Source organism: Leptonychotes weddellii, chromosome 9 (assembly GCF_054177405.1).
Source record: "Leptonychotes weddellii isolate Sample4059 chromosome 9, ASM5417740v2, whole genome shotgun sequence".
Lineage (NCBI taxonomy): Eukaryota > Metazoa > Chordata > Mammalia > Carnivora > Phocidae > Leptonychotes > Leptonychotes weddellii.
Genome location: NC_138377.1, coordinates 37,730,792 through 37,749,407, shown reverse-complemented (window position 1 = coordinate 37,749,407; position 18,616 = coordinate 37,730,792). Strand labels below are relative to the sequence as shown.

At 41.9% G+C, this 18,616-nt stretch overlaps 1 protein-coding gene across 1 annotated transcript in view; it reads right to left on the bottom strand.

Moving 5' to 3' along the window:
- The window catches only part of SLC35F4 (solute carrier family 35 member F4), a 46,530-nt gene that overhangs the window by 10,507 nt on the left and 17,407 nt on the right, over nt 1-18,616 (bottom strand). The window contains exons 3-5 of the mRNA XM_081830459.1: nt 17,002-17,187; nt 12,456-12,753; nt 7,291-7,510 (exon numbers count right to left, since the gene is read on the bottom strand). Coding sequence (XP_081686585.1) covers nt 7,291-7,510; nt 12,456-12,753; nt 17,002-17,187 — 704 coding nt within the window. The remainder of the gene's footprint in view (nt 1-7,290; nt 7,511-12,455; nt 12,754-17,001; nt 17,188-18,616) is intronic.

Genomic DNA, 18,616 nt, shown 5'->3' with positions numbered 1-18,616 from the left:
CTATTAATTGTAATGAACTTTAACATGATGTACTGTTTCATATTTAAAATTATTGTATAACACATAATATCTGGGTTTAAGCAATTGTGTGTAATATAGAATTCTGGGTCTAGGGAACTCTGAAAACAAACAGCCTATCGAAAAAAAAAAAAGCAGCAGCACAAACAAGAACACTGTCTAGAAAGCGATGAACATTTGATACTATTACCCCAGGATATGGCTTCAGTTAGAAGCACTTCCTTTTCTGAGTCAGTCTTTAGTAAAAATATATATGCACAATATGTCTATTATAAATTTTCCCAAGATAGGAATTGCGTATGGACAAAGATTATAAATTTTATAGCAATTCAAAATTATAACTGTGATGAGCCTTTTAAAGATCTCCATTAGATTTTATGTTCAACTTCTTGTAGAAATATTAGCTGGACCACTTAAGTTGACATATCAATTACACCAGTGTCTCTTTCAATTGCCTTCATGGAGAGGAGCATTTTTCATGTCGGGGAGCGGGGGGAGGGGCAGACAATGTAATTAGTTAAGTTCTAAAAGCATGAAAATCTGAATATTTGAGATGTTAGAAAAATTCTTCTCTATGGTATGAACAGTAATTTATAGGTTATATAGGTTTCCTGGGAGGAAAAGGTAAGTTAAATTATTTTCCACATTTTTAATTTAAAGTTCACCACTATCTAACAGATCAAATTTTCTTTGGCTGTGTTTTAAGATACTTTCAATGTGTTTCTTATCTACACAGCTGGAACTCAGGGACGAGAGCTCAGCTAATCTAGGAAATGCAAGGAAATGTGGGGGGGGGGAGGCTCAGTGGAGTGGTCATTCGGATCCCAGAGGTGGCTCTCTTTGGCACCACTGGTTAACAGCAGAGTAGATACTTTTCATATTTCCAGAGAACGAATAGCATAAACACAGATCTGAGTCACAGGTATTTTCAGAATTGACCAGTTATCAAGGAAGGATTCATAGTCTGTTCTTTTGAACAAAAACCACAAATGACTCTTCTTGGGCTCGGGACCCTGGACACGTGCCTGCAGGAAGCCCGTGCCTTAAATCCGGGTCAGAAGTGCTCCAACCCCAAAAATGCCTTTGAGCACATTAGCATCTAGATGAGGGATGCTTCTGCTGAAAAGACACCATCTCATGGTGCCTGCTGTCTGGCTCCAGAAAGACATGGTTCTCCTCACACCCTACTCCAGTTCCAGCCCTATAACCAACCGGAGTGTCTAAATAAGACAGAACACTCACCACTGTCATTCCGTGAATCTGGTTCGGGTGAGAATGTTTGTAACCATAATGACCATAACCCTCCCAATGCCTCATTTTTAACTTTGGAAACCTCTCAGACCTCTTACGTCATGGTGTGCCCACCTGGGGGGAATACCCCGAGGAAGAGGATTTATTTAGCCCATTTGCTCAGCATACCTCTTAAGGGACATTTCCTCCTGAGCCAGCTACCTTCCTCTGCAGGCTCAGCCCCCTCTGAGAGCCTCCTGTCAACTTTCAGGGCTAATCAGAGGGAGACCATGAGGCTGTCTGAGTGTGTTCCTAAAGCCCAAAGATGGCTTTGGAGGTAAACGTTTGATAATATCACTGTGCTATTTACCATAATGTGACCCGGCATGAAAGCTAGGCTTCTGTCATCTCTCAAAGAATTCATCTGTATACATAAAAGCTAGAGGAACATCTGGCTTTTGGCTGTTTTCTTTTCTTGTATCGTCATTTCTTTTCTTTTTCTTTGTCTCAGGCCTTCCAAGCCAAAATGGTCTGGCCCTTCTCTTGATCTCTGTGAGTGTTCACCAGCCTCATTACAGTTACTGTTTCCCCCACTGACAAAATGGCGTCCAGAATTATTATTTGTGTAACAATACCAGCTCTTCCAGGGTTCAGGGTATTGAAGTGAACCTTTAATCACTTCTCTTTCTAATTGCAACTGAAATAATAACTTTCCTTAATTTGCCTTGTGGTTAACAGTGTTTCTAAATCTGGGTGAGCACGGAGGGGCTTCTGTGGCTCATAACGGACCCCTGAACCCCAAGCCTCCAGTAGCCTCTAGAAAGGAGAGCCTCAAAGGTACACTGCTGGAAGGGTGGTACTCAAGCCCAAGACTACAGGTCCGCAGCTGAAGGTGGGATACACATTAATAGCTTGGCCGGTGAGACCTGCACTGATGATCATCCTTATTTAAGTAGAGTCCATTTTCAAGGAAAACCAAGGCTATGCAGAAACCTTAAGCTTGTCCACATGCTGCATTTAAGGTTCCATGAAGGTGAACCATCTGTTTTACTCAGATCCAGTGAAATTGGACAAGAGTTGAAGTGTGAGAAATGAAAGAGGTGGGCAGTGTTTAGCCATACAGATTGTGTGTGTGTGGGGGGGGTGGGGGCAGAGGGTGCCTGGGGACAGTTCAAACCAAGTTGTTCAGAGCCCCAAACCGAGATTCCCACCCCCCATCCCCCAACACACATCTATTTTTATATGAAGCAAATCCATCTGAAAATGATCTCTAAGGGAGACCAGGATTGGAAAAGTGGGAAAGAACTGCCAGATGGAAAGACTAAAGGGTGTGCATGGAGGATAGAGCAGATCTATTGATGGCATCTCATTAAGGGATTACAGATTCCTTGCGGGCATAAAATTGGGAGAGCATTCCACCTCAGCTTTCTCCTCCCAGTATTCACGAATTTTTCCCCTGCCAAGAAGGGGATGATAAGGATGAGTCCCACTACCCATCCTCTGCTGCCTCCTCCAGGAAGCATGAGGGTTCTGGATAGAGGATTCTGCACTGCACACAAATGAGCAGTTAGGGCATAAATGTCAACCAAAGGCAAGATGGAAACAAAAGGTTATCTCGCCTCTTCTCTAAATGTGTCATATTGGCACAAATCAGTAACAGCTCAGCTCCAGTGTCCTGATTTAGGGCACTCTGGAGCTCAATTTGAATTCAGAGAAGTGCAGGTTAAGCAGTGAAAGATTCCATTTAACTGACATACTGTAGTCGGTCCGTGGTGGATCTTGGAAAGTAACTAAAGGAGCCACAGTTTGGAAAGTTAACTGCATAGGGACCCAGCTAGAAAAATATGTGGGTGTCAAGTCAAAGAGACACAAATTCATTTCCTAAATCTGCTAAGGAAGTTTGGGGTCTGCTGAACCATTCACCACCCACCAATTTTCTTCCTCCATTCAAGGAAATTTAAAAATGAAAGAAAATTTTCAATTAACAATATAAAAGATGAGACGGGGACAAGATCTGAAAGAAGAGTTTCAACTTCCTAGTCTGACATTTACTTTTCAGACTGGAGTGCAATCGATACCCGTGACGGAGAAGAAAACCCCCAGCCAGTGGTTCATTTTCTTTGAGGAGAACCTTTTTTTTTTATTAAGGTGATTTCCCTGCTTTTCATGAATTTAAGAACTCTAGCTAAACAAGACAGGATCTTGAAGATGGGAAAACACCCTTTTTCAAAGCTGCAAGAGCTGGATTCTCACCAACATTTGTGCAATTAAAAGAAAAATCTTTTAAAAAAGTTTACTAATTTCCATGGGATGATCATATATCAGCTGTAAGCAACTCCTCATGAAAGAGTTTTTAACACAGCAATGTTTACCAGCAAATTGGCTGAAATGATTTTGTGCTAGAAAACTAAATGTACAACAAATTACCTTTCCATCTGTAATGCAATCAATATTCTAAGGAAACAAAAGATTAACAAGTTATTCATAAAACAGAATCATTTTTCCGTGAGCATTGCTACTTCTGGCCAACTGGTGCTCCGGAACAACCCATATTTACCGATTTTATAACTTAAAGCATCCTTCATTCTGTCTAGGGTGTCATTTGGATGTGAAAAATAGAAGTAGGAAATGTGATCATCTTAAATGTGAGCAATCTTCGGGTCAGACAAATGAAAATCACAATCCAAAAACAATCTATCTGTAAACTACTGAAACCTTAGAGTGAGTCAAAAATACAAATTGTAATCTGATGACCGAAAGCAGCACTTTAACTATTAAGAAAAAAGAGAGAGTAGTCCAAGTGGGGAGGCCTGCATGGGCTGTGCTTTGATCCTGTCTGGATGTAGGCAATGAAAACCGCATTTACATTGTCAGTGTTCTGTTTGCTCTCCTTTAATTTCTCAAATGACCCAATTATACATGTTCTCAATATATCTCAGGAAAAAACAGAATTGCTGAGACTGTCAAAAGGCAAAACGCTGACGCTGTTTTGGTTCTTTTCATATCCCATGGCCTCATTACAGGCGTCGTTAAAATTACACCTTGACGTTCTTCTGGATTGTGGCATTAAACACTTCCTCATGTTTCCCAGTGAGGAGCAAAGCATTTCCTGGTATGTAAAAAGAAAACTATGGGACTTCTACCATGCTTGACGTTCATGTTTACCATTTTGCCATCTATAAGGTCTTAATTTATGTATGTCCTTATTAACAAGTATATACAACTCATTGGCTACGTAATGGTTTTTTTTTTCTACTGGGTCTTACTACTTACGGGTGCTGTAGTAGTTTCCTGAGGCTACTGTCACCAATTACCACAAACTTGGTGACTGAAAACAACAGAAATTTATTCTCTCACAGTTCTGGAGGCCAGAAGTTCAAATCCAGAGAGCCATGCTCCTAACGGCAGCTCTGGGAGAGAATACATTCCTTGACTCTTCCAGGTTCTGGGGGTCACCCCTGCTTTCCTGGGCTTGTGGCCACGTCACTCCAACCTCTGTCTCTGTGGTCACATTGCCTTCTCCTCTTCTGTGTGTCTCTCCTGTGTGTGTCTCTTATAAGGATATATGTTATTGGAATTAGGGCCACCTAAACAATCCAGGCTGATCTCCTCTTTGCATGATCCTTATGTTAATTATGTCTGCAAAGACCACTTTTCCACATAAGGTCAGATTCACAGGGTCTGGGAATGAGGATGTGGACACCTTATTGGAGACCACCATTCAACCCACTATAGATGCCAATTTTCGAATGGTGATGGTCTGTAGCCTCTAGGCAGATTTCCTAAATGTGTGATTTAAATAGAAGTTACACAGCTGAGTTTTTGTGTGTGTGTGTGTGTTTTTTAAATCTCAAATAAACACTGAACCTCTTTTGATAGGACACCTTGCATCAGTAAGTTCCCTGGTTAAATGCATTCATTCACTCCAATACAACTGATTGTCTCACTGGTAAATCTAATAGAGAAGATATTGATTCCCTTTTGGTATTCAGATGCCATTGAAAGGGCAGAAAAGCCCCTAAATCTCCTCTTTTCCCCTTTCTTCTGAGAAGGCCCTCCAAATCCTCATGGGTAATCCATGGTGCTGGCAGATAGAAAAGAGAAAGAACTTGTAACCGTGAATTTATTGACTATATCCTCAAATATCTACTGAGCCCTGTTTTGTCCCCTGCCTTATTCTAGGTGCCAGAGACAGAGGCAGAGCTGGCTTCATGGGCCTATGACCTTTGCAGATGCATAGGGTCCCATGATTAGAAGGGCCTTGCCCTTGGTTTCATGCTCTGCTGTTGCTGCGTTGAAATTATGGACAGATTTTTTTGAGTGGTCCCTGTGTTATTTAAGAAACAAAACAGATCAACATAAGGGAAGGGAAGGAAAAATAAAATAAGATAAAAACAGAGAGGGAGGCAAACCATAAGAGACTCTTAACTATAGGGAACAAACGAAGGGTTGCTGAAGGGGAGAGGGGCAGGGGGATGGGCTAGATGGGGGATGGGCATTAAGGAGGGCACTTGTGCCGAGCACTGGGTGTTACATGTAATGACGAACCACTGCATTCTACTCCTGAAACCAAAACTACACCATATGTTAACTAACTTGACTTTATTTATTTTTTAATTTAAATTCAATTAGCCAACATGTAATAAACGATTAGTGTCTGACTAACTTGAATTTAGATAAAAACTTGGGGGGAAAAATAAAGCTGCTTTAAAAATTAAAAAAAAAGGAGTGGTACCTGTGTTTTCATTTTGCACTGGGCCCCACAGATTATGTAGCTAATCCTGAATGGAGCAGTGAGCAATATAGGGAGGGTCCCTGCTCTCAAGGATTTGTCAGGGTGCTTGAGGGTAAAAACATCTAGTACCAGTGTTTCACGTATAAAAACATAATGGTAAGTCCTTTGGATGGCAAATCTAAGTTAGCTGGTGGAGAGTGTGGTACTCATCTGGGTATATTCTAATGTATCATGGACTGGTTCAGAGTTTCTCAACTTGTCTGCTATCATAGCTTTCTACTTCTTGTTCATGTCAAGCTTCAGTTCTGAATTTTTGAGCAGCATCTCCCAAGATACAATTGGAATTTGCTATTAAAAAAGTTTTAAGGGTTGATGGCCATCCTCAACTCTCTCTCTAGTATTAATTTCAGCATTTAGGGGGCCAGGGACCCTGAAGTCATTGCAACAAGAACAATATTTGGACAGAAAAATATGCTTCAAATCCAGTCTTGGACATCTCTTTCAGAGAACAGTAAGTATGTGATGTTTATCTTCTGGGAAAAGGCTTTTCATTTGTACCTCTTTCTAAAGAATTACATTCTCAATATTTTCATCATGGTGCCATGCCAGATGACATGAATGAGATCTGGCTCCTTAAATCTGCATGGCTTTCAATCAACCTAACCTAGAGCAAGCATACAAAAGAATTTTTTTTCAAATCCATATTACTTCTGAAAGGGATAAACTCAGAACTGAAGTGGCTGGTGGGAGTTTAATACAGTTCAATGAAGGATTTGTACCCGAAAGTACAAATTGCTGCTTTTCGTTCCATTTCTAGATTAGTCACACTAGATATATAGCCACTTTTAACAGCATTGTGCCATTACCAGTGACTTTAATTACTGTTTGGTAACCTTATCTACTTACACCAACGTTAATTAAATCCATCTCGGGGCCGGGGGGGAGGGAAAGCATGAGGGAGTCGTCCCAACATATGTTGATTGAAAAAAAAAAATCATAATCTTTACTGTGGCTAATTTTCTCAGACCCTTCTTTCCTGAGGACAGAAGGAGTTGATCACACCACTAATTCTTAAAAAAGAACTTATTTTTCCCTGTCTGTTTTCGGGCCTCCTGCCCAAGGGAGTCTCTTTATCCTTTCATGATATGGTAATTGCCTGGGTGTCCTAATGCATCTTCAAATTCCAATTTGTACTCAGAACCAATGGGGAAAGTTTGACAGAAATTCCATGAAACAGAGGAGCTCTCCCGATGCCAAGGATTTACGATTATGGGTGTCCTCACACATTGAATCAAGTGTGCCATTACCCTTACTCCCATGAACCTGTCTTTCAGCACGATCCACGACAGCAAGAAGACAAAGGCTTTGTTACAACAGAACAGAGCAGAGACATCCGTGGCTGTCAGCTTCTTTAAAGCCAGTAAATACAGGTAATTAGTCAAAGTCCATAGAATAGAAAAGGGAGCAGTTCTTTTAAGAAAGAGCTTCAATGTCAGACCATCTTCACCAAAAATCCGACTGCATTCCCTAGGAAAGAAAAAGAGATTAATTGTCAGGTACTAATTGTGACACATTTTGGGTTGTCTAACTCTTGACAGCCATTTTCTGGCAAGAACACAAACACTCAACACCCATTGTTCATCTGTGGAACTTACTGAACCCAGGGCTCCCACCTACGGGCCACAATGGGGGCAAAGGATTCCATGGACAAGAGCCCACGTCTCCCCAGGCGCAGAGCTAGGCCCTTTCCTACCTAGATATTCTCTCGAGATGGCTGGGGCAGCCAGTCTGCTGCTGCTGAACATTCTCAGAGAAGCCTGGAGAAATACAGAAATGAGTATTTTCTAGGATTACCAGCTATTAGATGAGAGAGAAGATTCTTTCCCAAGGGGCGAATACAACAGGACCAAGAGGGCTGCGACTGTGTGAACAGGTAGAGATGACTTGCAGCCATGGAAAGCCACATGATGTGGGATGTTATTTTTCCTAAGGGTCAAGGCCTCTTTCTAATGTATCTGCCCAGTTGACTAATTTGTTTTTCCTCTAGCATTTTTAAGACAGAAAAAAATGATGAAAGCTTCTGTGATGACCCCAAACTGGTAAACTAACTAAATAAAAAATCAAACTCAGGTTGTATTTATATACACATATTTGGCTGTTTTGGATGAATTATCTGAATTTATTGTGTAAAAATAATCACTTCAGTTAAATGTTTGCTTTGTTTGATTTCTGACTAAATTGATTATTTAACCCAAGGGGCCATTTTAATCAAAATGTTCAAACTAGCGATACAGACAGGCAGTAATGACGTGATAGAGTAACAGTGTTTGTCTGACTACGGATTGAAAAGAGGCTCGCCATTGGGATAACTCAGCTTTATTTTTTCCATTCAGTTGTTCATGAACATCCAAGCATTTACTGGGCAACTATCATGTGCCAGGCAGTGTATTCTCAAGAGTCGTATAAATATCTTGTTCAAAGCAACAAGTTACTGATGTTTGCATGGTTATAATGAAATCTACATGGTTTCTCTGGCACTGATTTCTCTTCTAGCTTTTCCTGAAAAGAAACAATTGTGCCTCAAAGTATTTTGCAAATCAAAGTCATCTCGTACCAGTGTTTGCCCCACACGTATGAAGCAACTTACCCCATGGGAGGGCCACATGGAGGGAGGGAGTGACAAAGTGGTGAGGCTCTAAGCACAGGAGTATGGCCTTCAATGTCAAGTCTCATGGTAAACCCTGCTTCCAGGCAGCTGAGAATGCTGGGAATTGTAGGCCAGCAAATCCCGGGAGGTTAAAAATGCGTATTGCACACACAGAAACCAGTGTAATAGTTTTAGTTTTTATGTGGGGGACAACTAAAACGGAAGGATTTTTGTAAAATAAAAATGCGATCTCCCAAAGGGAAATTCTAACTTGAGAGAGACAAAGCTTCAAGAAAGGGGCGAAATAACCTAAAAACAAAGTCTTTTGTAAACAGAAATCGCACCTACTCACACACCCAGGGAAATGGAGGGCATCTCTCGAGCCCCGCGGCCAGGGAGATACATGGAATCAGAGCCACAGTTGGCTCAGGACATCCTACCTGTCTGTCCTCACAAAGGGATCTGCTCTGTGAGAAAGTCTCCAGGGAGAGCTGGAGCTGAGAGCCGTGGGCTCATCCTGACATCTACAAGTACTAAATGACTTTTGAAATACACATTGATGAAGAACCACAACAAACGCATTTCTGAGGAAAGGATTTCTTTTCAAATCGCTGGCCCTGGCCGCTGATGGTTCTTCCTTCCCAGAGCCCACCATCATGCCGGGTTGAGAGCTCTCGAGCAAAGACTTTGAATGCAGGAGAGCACACATTCTGACCCTGCAGGGAGGCACAGTGACAGGGAGAGCCCCCTCCCCCAGGGGGGCAGAGACTGTTCTTGTCACCTGGCCCCGCCTGGCCCCCTGGTGTTGGCTTCCTTATCAGTCCCCTCTTCTTCCCTTCTCTTCCTGCCAACCTTCTCCCGGTTTGTCACTGCTATAGCAGGACTTAAAAATGGTCTCCATTGAAACGCCAGGTCACCGGTGTAGCACCTTATGCTGTTTAAGCGTTAAGCGCTCAGAAATGTGACAATTCAGAAAAAGCAAGGATTACTTTAGATAAGCAAGTAACAGTGGGGCTCTCCTTGGGATGAGGAGATCAGAATTTCTAGGCAAGAGGCACTGACAGGTGGCAAAGCTTGCACTGAAGCTTAGAAGCTGGGGGACACTAATAAATTAATTATGCTCAACATTGGGGTGCCTGGGTGGCTCCGTCATTTAAGCATTTGATTCTTGATTTCGGCTCAGGTCATGATCTCAGGGTTGTGGGACTGAGCCCACTTCCAGGCTCCACACTCAGCTGGGAGTCTGCTTGAGATTCTCTCCCTCTCCCCATCTCTCCCTCTGTCCCTCCCCCCACTCACAGGCTCTCTCTAAAATAAATACATAAATCTTTAATTATGCTCAACACTGTTACAGCACCTACTAGTTATTGAACCCCTTCTATATGTCAGATGACATCTTAAGCACATTTCATAGGTGCTGACGGAGATGAGTATATCTTTGGCTCTAGTTTCATGCTTTCTAGAGATTTTTTTCCTTAAGAAAACACCCTTGTCAAAACTATGGTTTATAAATATTTTCTTATTAAATTTCAAATTCATATGATGCAATTAAATGCTCTTGATTGTAATATCAGAAACGATTCCCAAATGAATAACCCCTACGATCTAAATTTGATACATTATTGAAAATTCTTTTGATGTTAGTGATAAGAAAAAAACTGAAAATGCTTTCACACCATTCAAGGGAAAAGAAGAAACTAGTCAGAGGGTCTGAAGCTGTGGGACACATTCTGTTTCCAGTCTTCTACCCTAACTCTATTTTCCCCTCGTTCTGCCATGAGAGCTGCAGGAAGTGCCTTCTTGGCAGATGGTGTTATGAGTCTACAAGGAAAACAAGATCAAGGATCTCAGAATTTTCTGGCAATGTTTACCTCTCCTATGGGGGGGGGGGACGCTCTGGAGAATAGTCCTGTCAAAGACAATGTTTTCTCCTTGACAATAACAGCCCTTTGATTCAGTTTCAGAAATCGTCAACTTCACCATACTTGCACTAACAGGTGGAGGTGTCTTGTCAAATCACAGGTTTTGCTAAATTCGGCATTAGTCAGACATGAGAGAGGTGGTGGAGATGAAGTTGATTCCCAAAACAACATTTCTGTCAGCAGCAGCCTCTTGTAAATGTGTTATCTCAAATAAAACCAAGTCAGCTTGCTTTGAGGTGTTCTGAGGTGCTACATCCCATACTAAACTCTTGTTTTTGTCAGCATGTGTGTCTAAACCATAGGTGCATTGGAGTAGAACATACATGCTATGGATAAACTATTTTCAAACAGGGAGAATTTTAGTCTGATAATCATGTCCCCTGCAATCGCTTATGAAATATTGTTATTAAAAAAGACCTTATGCCCCAACATCACACCTATTTTGATGGGAATCAAATACAAAGTATCCTTAGCAATCACAAATAGGTGTCAGTCTTATTTCTTTCCTCCAAACCAGAAGACATTTATTATTTTTATAGGTTTTGTTTAATTTTAATTAAATAATCATGGACACCATGGAAAATCAGCTCACAGTGTGACTTTAATATTCTTGGGCACTTCCAAGTTGGTGATAGAAAAGGGAAGTTGAAGATACACACTTTGCAGTTTAAGTTTTTAAGAATAGTCTGATAATGCACTTCTTCTCGTGAAGGACAGGGGCAAGAAAGAAAGGTGATTTTGGCTTCTGAAAGATGAGTTTGTTGTCATTCTGCCCAGGAACAATAAACTGGTGTAGAGAACTGTCCCTCTCCCACTGCCATCCACTGAGGTCTTGACTACTGTTTTGTCTCCATGATTAGAGTGGCTGTCCTGGAAGTTATTCCTTCCCTCTGGGCCGTTCCTCTTCAAGAACCTGTCTGTTAGCAAAGATACTTTGACCCAAATGCTGCTTTTTGCCTTCATTGAATGCTATGCAGGACTGGTCCTGCCAGCTTCCTGAATGCTCCAAGATGGGGCTGCAGAGGCCAAGTTTAGCACAGAGCAATTACTAGAACCATGGCACTACCAAGTTCATAGCTGGCGACCAACAGTGAAGGCCCCATGTGCTCCCAGCCAGCAAAGAACGGCATCTTCTAAACCTCAGGGCTGGGCTGCCTGGGTGGCTCATTCCGTGGAGCATCGACTCTTGGTTTTGGCTCAGGTCATGGTCTCGGGTCATAGATTGAGCCCTGCGTCAGCTTCCCACTCAGTAGGGAGTCTGCTTGGAATTCTCTCTCCCTCTGTCCCTGCCCCCCGCCATCAAATAAATAAATAATCTTTAAACCATCAGGGCCAAACTTCCTTTTTTATGAAACCAGATCATTTTATCTGCTTAGGCACCACAGTGTCCAGAATATTAAGCAAATGTTTTTGTAACAATTAATCTAATTAATACACATTTTGTTTTGTTTTTTTTTTCCTGGGCTTGAGACATTGTGGTGTTCTTTTAAAACATGACTTTCTGAGATAATTCTGGATTTAAATCTGGATCCTGTTATTTAGACCTGTGTGACCTTGGACAAGTTATTCAACCGTTCTAAATTTGTTTCCGCTTGTGTTAAAATGGGAATAACACCACCTTAAAAGGTACATGCTACCACCAATGACGATTAATTAAGATAAGATCTACAAAAGCACCAACACAGTGCCTGGCATGTGGCAGACATTCAATAATTTTTTGCTGTGTGTGTGGGGGGGTGCTGATTCTGTTTCCTAGTTCTCATGTATTCATTACCAACCTTAGATCCTGGCTCTCCACACTCCCCAAGTCAGCTCAGTTCATATACCACAGAGATGAAATTATGCAGATTTTCATGAAATTATTTTAAAACATCGTGTATTGGCCATTTAACATGAAACCTACCTGAATTTTTTCATCGGAGATTGTTTTTCTTGAGCAGTGGCCAGATGACCGGAATAATAGACTGGGAAAAACATAATGTTCCAGTTTGTTGAAAACCAAGTCATGAAAAATGGACAGTAGAAGTTCTTGTAAGTAATTTTTACAATCTGTGTGGTTCCAACCCAAGATGATGACACTGACAAGATGATCAAGAGTCCCCAGACGGCCTTCAGGACCATGGACGTGCAGGACTGGCAGCGAGCCTTGCTTCTGTTTTCTTGACTGCTGTTCTCAGGAAGAGTCTGTGTTCCATCCTCCCCTGAAAACAGGAGAGAAACACAAATGTGTGGAATTCAGGTTATAGGACAGCAACCAAAGAGGCAGACAGTAGAATCACCAGTGTTTTGCTTTTTTACCCTCATTTAAAGAGATTCATAACTCTGGCTCACTTTCTCTCCTGAATCTTTGCTCTGTAAGGTACAGTATGGATCTTGACCCCCATCCATTGTCAAGGCCATGACAATGCTCATGAACTTGGTGGATGCTATGCTGTCTTTTCATGTACCCTAATCATTTCCTTGTAAAAGCATTACATATTTCAGCCCCAAAGACTTTGGCCTTGGCCCCATGACCTGCTTGGTCTAATCAAACATGAACAGAGAGATGTGAGGTAGGTCGCCTCCCAGACGAAGCTTAAAGAGGCATCACAAGGTCCCACTAAACTCTCCTGCTCTTCTTTTCTGTCACTAGAATGGAATATGCCAAATAGGAGCTGCCCTTTCCGTCTCTGTGGGAGAATGAGCAGAGCCCAGCCAAAGCGGCCCTGTACCTGCTGACATGAAAAGTAAGTGAGAAATAAGTATTTGTTGTTCTACTCCACTAAGGTGTTTGTTTTTTTTCCCCCTGAAACTGCAGCAAAGCTCACTATTAAATTGGAAAGCAATGTGTCCCAAGAACAGAGCAAATCCTGACTACACAAAGTCATTTCCCACATCGGAACAAATTGCAATTTAATGTATTTCTGGGAGCACAATGAGTTCTGCTTTGTGTTTTTACATTTAATAAGAAAATTTAGTAGCATTTTTTTAGATTAAAATAATCAAAACTCTCTGAAAGTGACAATCATAAAGACCTTCTCTCGATAGAGAAAACAAGTTCAACACAATAAATTTATGCACCTGTCAGGAGGTTAAAAGAAAGCTGAGGTCACCCTGAGTCCCCAAGCTGAGATCCCAGGTGTTAGAATCCTGAGGGAAGGGAGGCAGAGTTGTCTGCAAGTTCTCTCCTGCCTCCAGGCACCTCCTTTGAGCACAGGGTTTATCCTAGGTGTTAAGAGAGTGGTGTAGTCTGCAGATTGTAAGTGGTAGTGGATGGGTTTCTCACTTTATCTCCCCAGAACCTGCTGTCTTTCTCTCGCTGAATGTTGGTCCTATTGCTTAATGAGCCAGGCATGACTGCCCCCCTGGGGTAAAAACTTTCACCCAGCCAAGGCTTTCTGATATAATTATTTGGGGAGGGGGGTAGCAAGACTTGAAGGTGAATTCTGAATTGGGGACTATAAACCAAGTAATGACAAACACAGTAATTACTGTATGACTTCCAAGTCTTCTAAACAGTACTGGATTCTTAGGACCCAGGCCTCTAGAAGATGAAGACTGGTCTTCTTTTTTTCCTGTATTCAACAAAATCTTATAGAGATCACCAGGAGCTAGTTAGCTCTTTGGGTCCTAAGGGTTCAAAGATGAAAGACCTGAGCTCATGGCCCAGTGTTAAGCCAGAAAACATCCAAAATAGTGTGATAGGGCCAACTATGGCAGATACAAGGCCATGTGGAGGCAGAAGAGAAGCACTGGTTAAGGGACAGGGTGGGAAATGATCAGGAGAAACTTCCATGATGCAGTAACATTGACACGAGTCTGGAAGTGTGAGCCAGCTAGCTCCCTTTATTGTGTATAGACATTTCCTGCTCTTGATAACAGTTCTGCAAATCCTCTCTGTAGCCACGTGGCTTATGCAGAGAGTAGAGGGGAAAAATATAAAACGAGTGAGAGGGTAGATTAAGAGACTCTTGTCTTGGGAGGCTGAGAAGGAAACGGTAACCTACCGGGTGAAGTAGGTATTATCACTCCCATTTTACAGATGAAAAAACTGAGATTTGTGTTAAAAGTTGTCCAAGGTTGAACCCAAGTTGATATGACTCTAGCGTCCAAATCTTTTATTCTGGATATTCGTTCTATCTAGGTTTCAGGCTTGAGCTCTTCATTTAAGCACTGGAAGTTTCAGAAACAGTCTGGAGAAAAATTTCTGCTTCCTGACAGGAATGGTAGTCTGGCATGAGGCTTAAGAGGAGTGATGCCTAAGAGAAAGGTGTACTCTTCAGATTACATTATTCTCAGGGACCATCTCATAAAGGAGGAATGATTCTATAAAGGTTCTCAGTATCCCGTTAAGGTGGTATCTGCCCTCACTGTTGCCTTCTTTGAAGACTGCTCGGTGCCACCCTCATACCATGGACAGTACTCTTGACGACACCACTAGTCACCTAGATCCCTCCAGAGCATCGATCCATTCTTCTTCTGCTAGCTAGATTTAATTGCTGCCAATTCTTTACTTTTACCATCTGTCGATACCATAGAAAGACTGGGTCTCCAGAGCTCTTTTATTTTTCTGGTCATTTTAAATTCTCTATAGTCCTGCTTAGATGTATAGTTTTGTATATATCATTACAACTGATATACCAGGAATTCCATCCATTACCATGAAACATGATTAGATTTATTAATGAGGCCACTGGAATTTGGAAGCATGAGTGCAACCATTGTATGGCCCTGAGCTCATGTTTGATTCCAGTCTTAGCTTTTTTATCTGTCACACAGTGATAACACTTGTCTCATGGGATTCGTTTTGAAGTTAAGTATATAACATTCATGAAAGCATGGTGAGCTGCTCTTTAGATTATTCCCCTTTTCTCTTTTTCTTTGGTGCCCTGGAATATCCCCCAAGTGCCTTCTGAATCATCACAGAAAGTAAATTATGTCCCACGTGATCTTTAATGGTATAGCCTTTAAAATTTGTAGTCTGCATATGATAGATAGGGCAAGTCTTTATTAATCAGTATATTTAATTAACTGGAACATTCTATTCTGCAGATAACTGGGATAATAAGAATATTACTGCAACTTATTAAAGCCAATTAAAACTTTCTGATGATTTAAGATGTCATTTTCTTCATTTTTAAAAAAGAACCTCAGCCTTGGGGTCAATAGTTGCTGAGATACTATTTTAAAATATTGTCACTTTTTGAAAAATATCTTTTCTTATATTAAAAAAAAAACCCCTCTTCTCAAATTAGGAGAGCCCTAGAAGAGGCTTTTCTATTTCCTGTATACTTTTGTTACTGCCCCCCATCCATACTAAGTGCCCTGAATTCCATTTTCTTCTGTTTATTTTTTTAAGCCAGTTTTCTCAAAGTTCTGTTTTATTTTCAACTAACCATCTATTTTGGATGGAGTCTTTTGTTGGTTTTGCTGTTTTATTATTGTTTTTAAGGATGCAAGAGATTTAATATGTTACTGACCAAGCTGAAGGAATGAGTGGAAGGAGAGCCTGAAAATGCAGGTGGCAGAAATGGAGAGGAGGTGGTCATGGACATAGCAAAAGGAGTTGACAATGGAAAGGTAGAAACACACACGTTAAAGGCGGCCCCAAAATATGGTAATTGGCAAACAAAAGAACAGAGACATCGCGGCACAGAGGAAAGCGTCTGTTAGCATACGATCGTTGATTGTTTCGCTCTTTTCAGAAATGGAAGTGCAGTCATGTGACAAGAGGAAGTGAGTATGAACTGGGAACTTGAGCACATTCTCTAGGGAAGGCAGTAAGATGTCCACTGCCAAGAAGGCCGGTATGGCCAGCAGCTTAGTGGACTCAGCTGCATCGGAAAATGATTAACTTTGCTGGGAAATCCCTGGATCTAGTTATGAGATTCATCTAGCAATTCCAGTAACCTGAGTAACCCGGCAGTTGGTGAGTGTGGTCAAGCAGATGTGAGGAAAGTCTAAGGTCTTGACTGACCAGTAAATGCTGATCAGGGAGGCAGTGCAGTGTCCTGAAGAAGGTGTAAATCTAGGAAAACTAAGAGGGTTCCAAGGACCGCCAGTCCCGATGGGCACAAAAGCAGAGTCTGTGATTTTACTGCTGTTCTTATTTTCAGAGAGGGAGTGGGCTATTACTATCCCAGGGTTGAGATCAAAGATGCTGGCATTTGACATCTTCAAGATGAGAGAACTAGTTACCTTATAAACTTAATTGGGTGTCACTGTTTAATCCTGTGTTAAGCCCTTCAAGGATCGTCTTTGGTATTTGCTTTCTCTGCTATGCTGCACACCACTAACAGATCCTATTACACATTTCCCTTCTTCCTTCTTCCACTTGACAAACCTTCCCCACTCCCACCCCTGAGAGTCCATGGAACGTCTCTGCATTCTGGGCCAATGGTACCATCTTTCATGGCTGGTTAGAAGGTTACCTAGATGTACTGTTATTTAAGAGGAGGTCACCAGCGTACCTGATCTGTTCTGCCTTTCGACTCTGTGTCCGCAAACTCCAGAGGATCCTCGGCTTTGAAGTTCAAAAATAGGAGCAGAAGAATCTTCAGTGACAGAAAGAGGGGAGAGTTGTCTACTGATACCACTGTGGGAACTGGGGTAGTTGGCCCCTGGTTTACATCGAGTAACTGATGATCTGGAGGTACCTGGGAAAAAAAGAGTTCAAAGCAGTTTGAGAACTTCCCAGAGGAAAAACTGGAAACAGATTAAAAAAAAAAGATTTTTTAAAATTGATTTATTTAAGCGAGAGACAGAGAGAGAACGAGCAGGGGCGAGGGGTGGGGAGAGGGATAAGCAGACTTCCCGCTGAGCAGGGAGCCCAACCTCAGGACCCCGGGGTCATGACCTGAGCTAAAGGCAGATGCTTAACAGACTGAGCCACCCAGGCGCCCCCAAACTGGAAACAGATGTTAAATGCCTTGCAGTAAAATACATGGTGGCAGCAATCACAGTCCTGATATCAGGGACATTCATTGAGCTCAATTCTGATTTTATAAGAGAGGCTCCTAAAAAGAAAATTCTATATTGGCAAGGTCTGTGTCCCTAAGATAAAGGGTCTTTTTAGATAAATCTGTCAACCAAAAATGAACTTCAGAAAACGGCGTTTGGGTTGATACATCTGTTCTGAATTAGAACTGTTAACACAGTCAAATAGTTTACCTCAAGGGAAGGAAACTGTCCTGTCACGCTTGCTTCTTCCCTTTTCCTCCTAAGATTGACTGTTGAATTCTTGACTGGTGAAAACTGCCAAAGGTGTCTCCTATGAAGCCCACTCTCCACTTTTCCACTGGATCGGTCACAAAAATCCGATTTGGTTGTGTCTCCTCAATCACGTCTGGTCTCTCTCCACTCTTACAGAGGAAAACCCAGCCTTCAGAATCCTCCGCAGCCTAAGCCCCTCCTGATCCTGATTAGTCTTCTAAGCACCCCTGCCCAGGGTGGGCCGGCTTTACGGGCCTGCAAGCAGTGCAGCCGCATGGGGCTCAGAAGGACCTCACACGCCTCCCCACAACAGTGCATAGTTGCCATGTGGAAGTGCTTTTATCTTTCTTTTTTTAATTTAAATTCAATTAGCCAACCTATATATAGTGCATCCATCAGTTTTTGATGTAGTGTTCAATGATTTATTAGTTGCGTGTAACACCCAGTGCTCATCACATCCCGTGCCCTCCTTAATGTCCATCACCCAGTTACCGCCTCCCCCCAGCCCCCTCCCTTCTGTAACCCTCAGTTTGTTTCCCAGAGTCAGTTTTCTCTCCCTTCCCCTATGATCATCTGTGCTATTTCTTATATCCCACATATGAGTGAAACCATATGATAATTGTCTTTCTCTGCTTGATTTATTTCACTTAGCATAATACCCTCCAATTCCATCCACGTAAATGGTAGGTATTCATCCTTTCTGATGGCTGAGTAAAATTCCATTGTATATATGAACCACATCTTCTTTATCCATTCATCTGTTGAAGGGCATCTCGGCTCCTTCCACAGTTTGGCTATTGTGGACATTGCTGCTATGAACATTGGGGTGCAAGTGCCCCTTCTTTTCACTACCTCTGTATCTTTGGGGTAAAT